This window comes from Salminus brasiliensis, chromosome 22, assembly GCF_030463535.1.
Source record: "Salminus brasiliensis chromosome 22, fSalBra1.hap2, whole genome shotgun sequence".
NCBI classification, from domain to species: Eukaryota; Metazoa; Chordata; class Actinopteri; order Characiformes; family Bryconidae; genus Salminus; species Salminus brasiliensis.
The window spans coordinates 2,038,452-2,050,490 of NC_132899.1; the positions used below are offsets into that span (position 1 = coordinate 2,038,452).

Genomic DNA, 12,039 nt, shown 5'->3' on the forward strand with positions numbered 1-12,039 from the left:
TCACACCGCTCACTCAGTTATTCACCCCGCTCACTCAGTTATTCACCCCGCTCACTCCTGTATTCACACCGTATTTATGCCGCTAACTCCATTATTCACGCCGCTCACTCCATTATTCACACCGCTCACTCAGTTATTCACCCCGCTCACTCAGTTATTCACCCCGCTCACTCCTGTATTCACACCGTATTTATGCCGCTAACTCCATTATTCATGCCGCTCACTCCGTTATTCACCCCGCTCACTCTCTTATTTATAGCTCAAACTGCTGGTAACTGCAGATTTGTGCGGCTAGCTGTGTGTTTTTGTGCTGGTCTGTTGTGTGTGTCGTACTCGTGACCAGTGTGTGTTGTGTGTTCTTCAGGCATTAAGATCTTTGTGACGACGAAGACGGGTCAGAGTCAGGGGGTGGATGAGGCTCTGAAGAACAGGAACTTCACTGTGGAAAAGATGAGCGCTGAGATTAACGAAATCATCCGGGTCCTGCAGCTGACGTCCTGGGATGAGGACGCCTGGGCCAGCAAGGTGTGGAGCCCCTCCCTGTGTTTTCCTCCTCTCATACCCACACACACACCCCTCACCTCAAATCAGAGAGCCACATCCCCCGAGTTCATTCTGGGACTTCACCGCACGGCCTCACCACCTTTAGGTCTTCAGAGTAATATCTGTCCGATTGGTGGGAAGGCGGGGGGCGGCGTTGCTATGGGAGCATGAGATGATAACCAAAATTTTGTTCTACTGAAATCAGTTTAACATTTCAGTTTGGGGGTCTTTGTTATTTCACTGACCGCTCGAACCCTCTCCACATCGTTTATCCTCTGTATTGATCCCACTGTATTGATAAACTTCTTCTCCTCTCCCGTTCTGTTCTTTCTCATCTGTAGAAGGTAAGAGGTCTCTCTTTCCCAGCATGCCCACGCTCTGCATTCTGACTTTTACAGCTGATTACATTTGACGTCATCTCTGAGGACGGACAGATGACGAGTCTGTGTGTGTGTGTGTGTGTGTGTGTGTGTGTGTGTGTGTGTTGCAGAGTGAGGCTGGTTGAACAATGCTAATGGAATGTTGTATTTGAGGGAGAATGTGCAGCAGGTTGGCTAAGACTTGACCGGGGTGGTCGGGCTGGGGTGGGGGGTCACAGGGTCACTGCTGTGTGAGGCAGTGTGTGAGAACAAGGCTTAGACCTGGTGCTACTTCAGTTTAACCCAGCACTAATCTGTGTGATCTGGTCTCATTTTAATAAAGCACACCTACCTTGTATTGGCACTTACTGGCCAGTTTATTAGAAACACCTCCCTAAAACTTCCACTCACTGGCCAGTTTATTAGAAACACCTCCCTAAAACTTCCACTCACTGGCCAATTTATTGGAAACCCCTCCCTTATGCTTCCACTCACTGGCCACTTTATTAGAAACCCCTACCTTATGCTTTCACTCACTGGCCACTTTATTAGAAACACCTCCCTAAAACTTCCACTCACTGGCCACTTTATTAGAACCCCCTACCTTATGCTTTCACTCACTGGCCACTTTATTAGAAACACCTCCCTAAAACTTCCACTCACTGGCCACTTTATTAGAACCCCCTACCTTATGCTTTCACTCACTGGCCACTTTATTAGAAACACCTCCCTAAAACTTCCACTCACTGGCCACTTTATTAGAAACCCCTACCTTGTGCTTCCACTCACTGGCCACTTTATTGGAAATCCCTCCCTTATGCTTCCACTCACTGGCCACTTTATTGGAAACACCTCCCTAAAACTTCCACTCACTGGCCACTTTATTGGAAACCCATTTCTTGTGCTTTCACTCACTGGCCACTTTATTAGAAACACTTACCTTGTGCTTACACTCACTGGCCACTTTATTGGAAACCCCTCCCTTATGCTTCCTTATTAGAAACACCTCCCTAAAACTTCCACTCACTGGCCACTTTATTAGAAACCCCTTTCCTTGTACTTCTACAGTGTATAGATAAGTGCATGTTGTGTGTGTGTGTGTGTGTGTGTATTAGTGCATGTGTGTGTGCAGTGTTGCAGAATTAAACACTATACTACTACTAATACAGGTAATAACACTGTATGAAGCATCACAGGAACTTTAGATCAATTAAAACTATAAATCTAAACTATAAATTATGAATTATGAACATGTTCAGTCATTTCAGTGTTTATTTATTCCGGCTTTGTTTGTTAAATGATCAAAGCAGTCAACATTTACAGGACGTCTGCGCATCGTTTAGGTAGTTAGCCTAGTTTTCTCAGGACTGCAGGAGTGAGTTAAGGGACCTGATGGATAAAACCGTTGTCTGGTTTGAGGTCTGAGGGGAACGGCTGTTGTTGCTGGACGTCGTGCAGCAGTTCAGCTCGTTCTCTTCACATCTGGCTGACGGAGAACCAGAGCAAATATTTAAAAGTGATGCTTGACTGGAATTTTAGCCTTTTAAGGCTTCAGGCTTTAGTTGAACACTGTTAGTCACTAATGTTAGTGTAGGACCGACCCTGCGGCCCGTTCAGCGACCCTGCGGCCCGTTCAGCGACCCTGCGGCCCTTTCAGCGCTTTCATTAAAATGAATGAGTCTATTATTCTAATTAATATTATAATATTATTCTATTATAACTTTTATTATTGTTATAGGGGGTTGGGCTCGTATCTATCCGGGAGCAGGGGGCTGCAAGTAGCGTAGATGGTTCTACGTTAACGTGACTTCTGTTCCACCTCAACTGTAGAACTGAAAAATGATCAAATACGAAGTTCAGTTTGCTCACCAATATTAAATCCATCATTTAATCAAAGTTAAACCGTCAGTCTGACCATCACACATGCTAAACAGCTCTGAACGGCTCGGATCGAGCGGCAGCTGGTAAAAGGACAGAAGCTGAATTGAAAGGTTTTGTCCGGTGGTTTTGGATGTAGCCGCTCGCTAAGCTAGCCTTTATTTAGCTAGCTCAGCTACAGCGCCACCGAGTGTCAGACGGCCCAGAGCAGCTGCTGCTGACTAACTGCTGACCCCGACACAAGCGCTGACCATAAGAACTGGAGTCTGAGAGCGAAAGTGGAGACGAGGAGAACCGAGAGGCCGGTTCTGCTGGGTTCGGACTCGTAGGCGCTATCTAGGCTTAGATAAGTGATCTAACAGGCTAAACACCACAGCACAGGCCGTGTTCCAGCTACCTGAGGGTCAAACCCACCTGTTTAGAGGATGAAGCCTCAGATCTGAGAGCTTTATCCTTTTCCCACCTGTTTTCAGAGCATGACCACTCAACTATTGCTATGGTTGCGCATTGAAATTTCATAGAAATTAAAGGGGGCACCTTTCATGGGGTACCACAGCAACCACTTAGCAACAAGTAACCAAGTAGCCACATCCTAGCAGCCACTTAGCAACACCATAGCAAGCACCTGGGATACCATAGCAACCACAAACTAATTGTATAGCAACTCCATAGCAAGTATGTAATACAACTCCAACACAACTTTATAGCAACCACCTAGCAACACCATAGCAACCATCTAGCAGCCACTACGAATACAACAGGTTTTCAGAAATGGAAAGGGCGGCTCTACTGCTGGAACAATATTTCTATATTAATAGAAACATTGCATTTGGTGTGTGTGTGTCTTATCTCCATCTGTGTGTGTGTGTGTGTGTGTGTGTGTGTGTGTGTGTGTGTGTGTGTGTGTGAGAGAGAGAGTCAGTTCTGAGGAACCACAGCTGAACGTCTTGTAACCTAAAAAGGAAATGAACTGCCTGGGCAAGCAGCTCCATCTCCATATCTCTCTCTCTCTCTCTCTCTCTCTCTCACACACACACTCTCACACACACACACACACACACACACACACATGCATACACACTTCTCTATCTGACATCATACACTGTACAAACTTCCGCAACTTCTCTGCTGTCACTTCTCAGCGGATGTTACACACACTCACACACTCACACTCTCACGCACACACACTCACGCGCACACACACACACTAGTGGTTTCTCTAGTAAAGTCATCAGCTGGTGTGTTTACGTTTATTGTCTCTAGGTGGTGATAGAAACCACACGCCTGGGATTTTCTCACCTCCTCTGGGGACAGTAATGATTATCTATAATTGATCGTTTAACTGCAGCGCTCTGCCTGTTCTCACCGTGCTTTACCACACTGTGTGACAGCTGACCTTCTTACAGCACCAGCATCCACCTACAAACCCTAGCAACAACTAAGCCACTTCATAGCAACAGCCTAGCCGCTGCTAAGGAACGCCCTAGCAACCACCTGGTATAGAATAGCAGCACCTAGAAACATAATAGCAAGCACCTTGCAACCTCCTAGAGTACTAAGAATAGTATAGAAACTGCATAGCAACACTCTATGCAACAGCATAGCAACCACATCAAAACAACCACCTATCAAAGCAACACTGTAGCAGCCACTAGGAATACCATAGTAGTGGTATCTTAATCACTTAACCACACCATAGCAACCACTTAGCAACCATCTTGAATACTATAGTATATAAACACCTTACAACTGCAAAGCAACACCCTAGCAGCCATCAGCGATACCGAAGCAACTGTCAGTACTTTAATACATTACATGGACAAAAGTATTGGGACATCTACTCATTCGTTGTTTCTTCTGAAATCAAATAGTGCATCCTGCTTTTGTTGGAGGAACTTTATACCCCTGGTGGTGTGGCTTTATACCCCTCTAGGCCACACCTGGCAACATCTGCTTCATATTTATTTATGGACTCCCTAAAGTTAATTCTATACATGTCAGGGTCACTGCTAGGGTCACCGTAGGTCCACCACCCGAACCTATCCAGACAACAGCAGCTTTGAGGTCAGAAACTGACCCTTGATGAAGGTCTAGAGGATGACTAACTGCACACCAGCAAGGTGGAGCTACAAGGGAAGGGTTTCCGATAAAGTGGCCAGGCAGTGTATGTTATTAGTGATATTGGTTGCACCTCTTTTGTTGGCTGTATAACCACACTCTGGGCTTTGTAACAGGATTTGTTCCATAGGGAATTGAATCTGCTGCTACTGCTGCTTACCCAAGCTAAAGCACTACCTCCACCATGTTTGACAGAGGACTGTGAATGGGTGTGTGGGTGTGTTCTCACTCTGCTCTCTCTCTCTCTGAAGGACACTGAGACTATGAAGAGAGCTCTGGCACTCATCGACTCCAAAATGGCTCAGGCAAAGAACTGGCTCAGAGACCCCAATGCACAGCCAGGTACACACACACACACACACACACACACACACACAAACACACTTCAGATATCCCAGGGACTGGTTTTCAGATGCTTGAATTTGGTCCTTGATGGTAAAGGTGTTGGAAAAGCTGTTCGTCCAGGCAAAACCGGACGCTATACTGGTAAATCAGCTGGTTGACCAGTTTAGCTTCTCACCAGGGTAGTGTATGCTTCCTTTTGACTAGCTGGTCTATCAGCATGACCAGCTTGACCAACTGGTAGAACAGTTTGGTGATGATGTCCATACTGGTATACAATTGTGGTCAAGGCAGCCATCTACACATCTAAATAAACACTTACATGTTTATGCGAAAGTTAAGACACCCCTGGTCAATCTCCTGTACGCTGTGTGGACAAAAGTATTGGGACACCTGCTCATTCACAAGGGTATTAAAAGAGTTTCTCCTGCTTTTGTTGGGGTCTCTCTACTCTCTACTGTCCATGGAAGAAGGATTTCTACTAGGTTTGGGAGCTTTGCTATGTCGTGTATATTTAGAGACTCCATGTAAATTAGTGTAAACGTGTCTCTGTTTAAATTCCTTATAATTTAATATTTAAGTTTCTTGGTTTTATCGACTAATTTACACTCCGAACATCACATGTCATTTGGACACAGAGGTGCCCAGACTGTATTTCCAGGTGTTTAGAGCTAATTGCACCTGTGTTGCAGGAGATGCAGGTGAGCAGGCTGTCCGGCAGATTCTGGACGAGGCGGGGAAAGTGGGCGAGCTGTGTGCAGGTAAAGAGAGGAGAGAGATTCTGGACACGGCCAAAGCGCTCGGGCAGATTACTGACCAGGTGGCAGACCTGCGGGCCAGGTAACGCGGCACTCACACACCAGTGCTTTTTCAGACAGACTTACCTTTCTAACCCTTTAATGTGTGTAGAAGGTCGTGGTTTCGTGTGCTGAAGTCTCACCACAGATAAACACACACACACACACACACACCCTATTGTAATGAGTCATGGTGTTATTTTAAGGCTGTTCTGAGAGAAGCTCTGTTTCTGTGTATTTGTGTGTGTGTGTATATATAATCAGTTCAGTTCTGTTTAGAGGTTTTGGACACCCATCACTCTAAACCTGTCTTGAGTTTCACTAATGCAGCTGAACATAAATCCAGTAAAAAGGAGAAACAAGAGCTTCTCATTCTGAAGAGAGAAAGTAGTGAGATCTTGTCTGTGAGCTAGTCTAAGGAACAGAGCTCGGTTCCTCCAGGGTTCTCCTGGATGCCCCCCAGTCCAGCCAGCACAGCGTGGAGGATGTGTTCACCTCCATCAGCAGCAGCAGCAGCAGCAGCAGCAGCAGCAGCAGCTCACCTGATTTACCATCATTAAGCCCTGATTTACCACCAAACCAGGTGTTGATCTGAGGAGAACTCTAAATAACACTAGACTCCATGAGAGAGGAGAACTTTGGAGATGTTCTAATGATGAACACAGTGATGGAGAACCTCCACCACCTTCTGTAGGAGTGATATTATTTGTACCACAAATTGAACTTGAACCTCTAAATTTTTCTTGTTTTCGTGATGAACAGACCAATAGAAATACTTCAAAATGACCTGGAATTATATTTTTTTACATTGACTTCCTTTAAAAGTTCAGAAGGTTTTTCCTCCTGTAAAGCTGGAGAGTCCAGGTGTCCTTTCCTGTTCATAATGTATCTTATTTCGTAGTATGTAGCTGTATAAAACCTGCAGCACACAAAAAACCCCACTCTAGAACCTCAGTGGAGCTTCTGAGTCCATCCGGCTTCTGAAGTGTTCTTCTCTGTGTGGATCTTCTCTTCTGCTGGAAAGTAAAGCACTGCAGCTCCAGAGTGAGAGGAGTGATCTGCAGTAAAATAGTCCCGGAGCTGAACCAGCATTAACAACACCATCAACTCCAACCCAGAGAAGAGGATCAGAAGACCGAGGATACACTCCTACCATACCACAAGTGATCTCACTTTGGTCTCACTAGAAAAAAAAGATCTCAGCACCATCTTGTGGGCTTAGACAGTAATGCATTTGGTGCCAGTCTATCAAAGAGTCCACCAAGGGACCTAGCCAGCTTCACAGATGAATAGAAACAGGCGTCTGTCATGACTACAACACAGATACAGCCCATAATTTATTTCCTATCCAAACCCACCAGTGCAGCTACACGAGTCTTCTGAGTTTTATATGGAATGATGAAGATGATGATGATGATGATGATGAGGGTAAAATAGTGGAGAATCTCCACTAATGCAGTTCTCTTTAGGGACTACTTTCTGTAGCTGCACTACACCCTAAAGGCAGCATGTATCCCTCCACCATTTTAATGATATGGTTCTAAAAGCAGGTTCTAGAGCCGAACTCTTCTCAGAACTCTGGTAGAACAGTGTCTCAGGCATCAGGCAGCGTCTTCATCACCATTAGGTGAAGAACTTTCTGTGAGGAGCTTTTATTAGAGCTTCAGACGTCTGCTTCCCTTCACCTCCACTGTAGAACTCCAGCTCTGACTGAGGGAGGTTATCTAGAACCAAACGTTTCACACCAAATCCACCACATGTTAATAACATTATTAATTAATAGTAAATTATCTCCTTGAGAAGAACACAGACCTGTTGAGAACCTTAAATCAGAGATCAGAAGCAGCTCGCTGACGTTCCTGCTGCTTTATTGAAGATGAAATCTGATTCCTCTTGCAGATTAGACCTGATTAGACGCAGCTGTGTGAGATTCCTCCTAACACACTTCAGCCAAACACTGCTGGATCTGAGCAGTGTGTGAGCAGTTACAGTCTGCTGGCCGTGACCTCCAGAACTCCAGACAGTCCAGAGAGCTAATAATACACCCGTTGCTACAACACACACACACACACACGCACTGCAGACCAGTACAGGTATAAAACCAACAACCAACACATCATCATTACACGTTTGCTGGTCCAGTTTCCTCCCAGACAGAAGCCGATTTCCTCTGATGTTAATTACTTTGATGATCAAGGTGGTTGCTCAGCTGATCATCCAGGTGGAAGCATGCCCTAGTAGTCAACCAGCAGTCTCCAGCAGTGTAGTGGATGTTGTCATTGGAGCTCGACAGACTAGCTCGTCTATCAGCATGAGCTTATCCAACATGCTGGTCCTCAAGCTGGTCATACTGGTGGACCAGTGAGGTCAAGCTGGTCGAACGGTTTGGGTTCCCCCTCAGTCACCAGATCTGTATGCGTACAGTGAATGTATATATGAAGTGTTTGGTATGTAGAGTGCTGTTGGTGTGTGTTGCAGGGGTTCAGGTACGAGTCCAGTGGCGATTCAGAAAGCCCAGCAGGTGTCTCAGGGTTTGGACTTGCTGTCGGGGAAAGTGGGGAACGCAGCTCGGAAACTTGAGGCCATGACCAACTCCAAGCAGGCGCTGGCCAAAAGAGCAGAGGCCGCTCAGGTACGGTATGCTCATACATGTGTATGTGTGTATATACACACACACACACACACACACACACACACTGTCACTGTAAGTGCACCTGAACTGTCTGGGCAGGTACACTACACTACACTTTACTGTACATCTGCACTCCTGTACTCTACCTTATGTTACATTTACCTACCTACCTACTAACTAACCAACATACCTACCTACAGCCCACCTACTAACTAACCAACATACCTACCTACAGCCTACCTACTAACTAATCTACCCACTAACCTACCTACCCACCTACCTACTAACCAATCTACCTACTAACTAACCAACATACCTACCTACAGCCTACCTACTAACTAATCTACCCACTAACCTACCGACCCACCTACCTACTAACCAATCTACCCACTAACCTACCTACCCACCTACCTACTAACCAATCTACCTACTAACTAACCAACATACCTACCTACTAACTAATCTACCCACTAACCTACCTACCCACCTACCTACTAACCAATCTACCTACTAACTAACCAACATACCTACCTACAGCCTACCTACTAACTAATCTACCCACTAACCTACCGACCCACCTACCTACTAACCAATCTACCCACTAACCTACCTACCCACCTACCTACTAACCAATCTACCTACTAACTAACCAACATACCTACCTACTAACTAATCTACCCACTAACCTACCTACCCACCTACCTACTAACCAATCTACCCACTAACCTACCTACCCACCTACCTACTAACCAATCTACCTACTAACTAACCAACATACCTACCTACAGCCTACCTACTAACTAATCTACCCACTAACCTACCTACCCACCTACCTACTAACCAATCTACCCACTAACCTACCTACCCACCTACCTACTAACCAATCTACCCACTAACCTACCTACCCACCTACCTACTAACCAATCTACCTACTAACTAACCAACATATCTACCTACCTACTAATTAATCAACATACCTACCTACAACCTACCTACTACCTAACCAGTATACCTACTAATCTACCTACCCACCTACTAACTAACCAATATACCTACCCACCTACCTACTAACTAACCAACATATCTACCTACCTACTAATTAACCAACATGCCTATCTACTAACTAACCAACCTACCTACTACCTAATCAACATACCTACCTACTAACCAGCTTACCTACCTGTAAAAAAACCTAAAAAAAACAAAGAAGATAAGAAGGAAGATAAGAGCTTCGGATAAACGCTGTACATGTGAGCTCGGACCGGGTTGAAAGACGTGCAGCTGGAAGCAACAGTGTGATTCTAATGCAACCGCCAATCAGACCACAGATATCTCACCATGTGATTGTGTTGGTTTAACTGGTTGGCTTCAGTCGACCCGTCAAGAATACAAAAATGTTTATTCACATAAACGTTAATGCACATTTAAATCACACGTGTGTGTGTGTGTGTGTGTGTGTGTGTGTGTGTGTGTAGGGCTGGCTGGCGGACCCTGCTGCGGGTCCGGAGGGTGAGGAGCATGTGAAGGCGGTTCTGGCTGAGGCGAGGAACATCGCTGATATGTGTGAGGACCCGCGTGAGAGAGACGATATCCTGCGCAGTCTGGGGGAGATCTCCGCACTGACCGGCAAACTCAGCCAGCTCAGGAAAGCGTGAGTACCCCCGCAGACGCCCCACCAGCTGTCCGCCCTACTCTGTTTCCCCCACAAAGCCTTTTAGAGACCACCCACCTGAGACAGCCTACTTAATCAGTCAACACCAGGCCCGCAGTTAGCACCGTGCTAATTGGTGTACATAAGATTCCATTGCTTGTTAGCTACATGAACCTCGTAGCTTCAGGCATAATTGGTGGGGGTGTACACATCAGTTACTGGTTAGCTATGTTGGCCTTGTAGCTCCAGTGCTAACTGGTGGGCCGATCCTTCTTTTACTTTGGCCTCATAGCCCCAGTGCTTATTGGTGGCGCATAAGCTTCCATTACTGGTTAGCTACTTTGGCTTTGTAGCTCCAGTGCTAATTGGTGGAGTACAAGCTTCCACAATTGTTATCTACATTAACCTCATAGCTCCAGTGCTAATTGGTGGAGTATACGTTTTCAGTGTTAGTTAGCTACATTAGCCGTGTAGCTCCAGTGCTAATGTTGAAGTATCTTCCATTGCTTGTTAAGTACATAGCCTCATAGCCCCAGTGCTAATTGGTGGGGTATAAGCTTCCATTGCTTGTTAGCTACTTTGGCCTTGTAGCCCCTGTGCTAATCTTGAAGTATAATCTTCCATTGCTTGTTAGGTACATAACTTCAGTGCTAATTGGTGGGGTTTAAGCTTCCATTGCTTGTTAGCTACATTAGCCTTGTTGTTCTAGTGGTTATCCTTTAGTGCTTGTAGCCATATTACTAATGGGAGTAAAGTATACCCTTCAATTATATGTTAGCATCATAGCTGCAATGCTAATTGGTGGGTTGTGAGCTTCCATTACTTGATGGCTTCTCATCTGTGTGTGTGTGTGTGTGTGTGTGTGTGTGTGTGTGTGTGTGTGTGTGTGTGTGTGTGTGTAGAGGTAAAGGCGACACCCCCGAGGCTCGTGCTTTGGCTAAGCAGATTGCTACAGCTCTGCAGAACCTGCAGTCGAAAACTAACCGCGCTGTGGCGAACAGCCGGCCGGCCAAAGCTGCTGTCCACCTGGAGGGGAAGATGGAGCAGGCCCAGCGCTGGATGGACAACCCCACCATGGATGACGGAGGAGTGGGTGAGTGTTTACACACACAAATACAATCCCCCCCGCCCCCAATGGGTCGATGTCATCACCTCCCACTTGCTATCCAGAACTGCCTGTCTGTCTGTCTGACTGTCTGTCTGACTGTCTGTCTGACTGTCTGTCTGCCTGACTGTCTGACTGTGTTCAGGTCAGGCAGCGATCCGTGGTTTGGTTGCTGAGGGGCGTCGGCTGGCGAACGTGCTGCCGGGGTCTCAGCGCTCAGAGCTGTTGGGGAAGTGCGAGCAGGTGGAGCAGATGATGGCTCAGCTGGCTGACCTCGCGGCCCGCGGAGAGAGCGAAACACCACATGCCCGGGCACTCGCGCAGCAGCTACAGGAGGCTCTCAAAGTAAGACACACACACACACACACACACTCGCCATCTACGACCATATACAGGGAGGAGCTCCCCCTGCTGGGCTGTTTTTGCAAAGGTGTGTTTCACCAACATCCCATAACCCTGTAGATCTAACAGATATGTGGCTGCTACAGCTTTCAGGCTACACTGCCTTTACACTGTCTGAACCCGGCTCCAGAGGGGAGCAGTTGTCATCAGGAGGTTCTTTCCCCGGTGATTCCACAGTCATCTGTGTAACATACACAGTAACACCGAGTAAC

The 12,039-nt window shown here is 46.3% G+C and overlaps 1 protein-coding gene across 1 annotated transcript in view; it reads left to right on the forward strand.

The window, feature by feature from the left end:
- vclb (vinculin b) overlaps positions 1-12,039 on the forward strand; it is a 39,895-nt gene that overhangs the window by 19,455 nt on the left and 8,401 nt on the right. Inside the window, exons 6-12 of the mRNA XM_072667882.1 lie at positions 365-525; positions 5,150-5,240; positions 5,933-6,080; positions 8,516-8,669; positions 10,145-10,320; positions 11,223-11,413; positions 11,571-11,770. Of these exons, the coding sequence (XP_072523983.1) occupies positions 365-525; positions 5,150-5,240; positions 5,933-6,080; positions 8,516-8,669; positions 10,145-10,320; positions 11,223-11,413; positions 11,571-11,770 (1,121 nt within the window). The remainder of the gene's footprint in view (positions 1-364; positions 526-5,149; positions 5,241-5,932; positions 6,081-8,515; positions 8,670-10,144; positions 10,321-11,222; positions 11,414-11,570; positions 11,771-12,039) is intronic.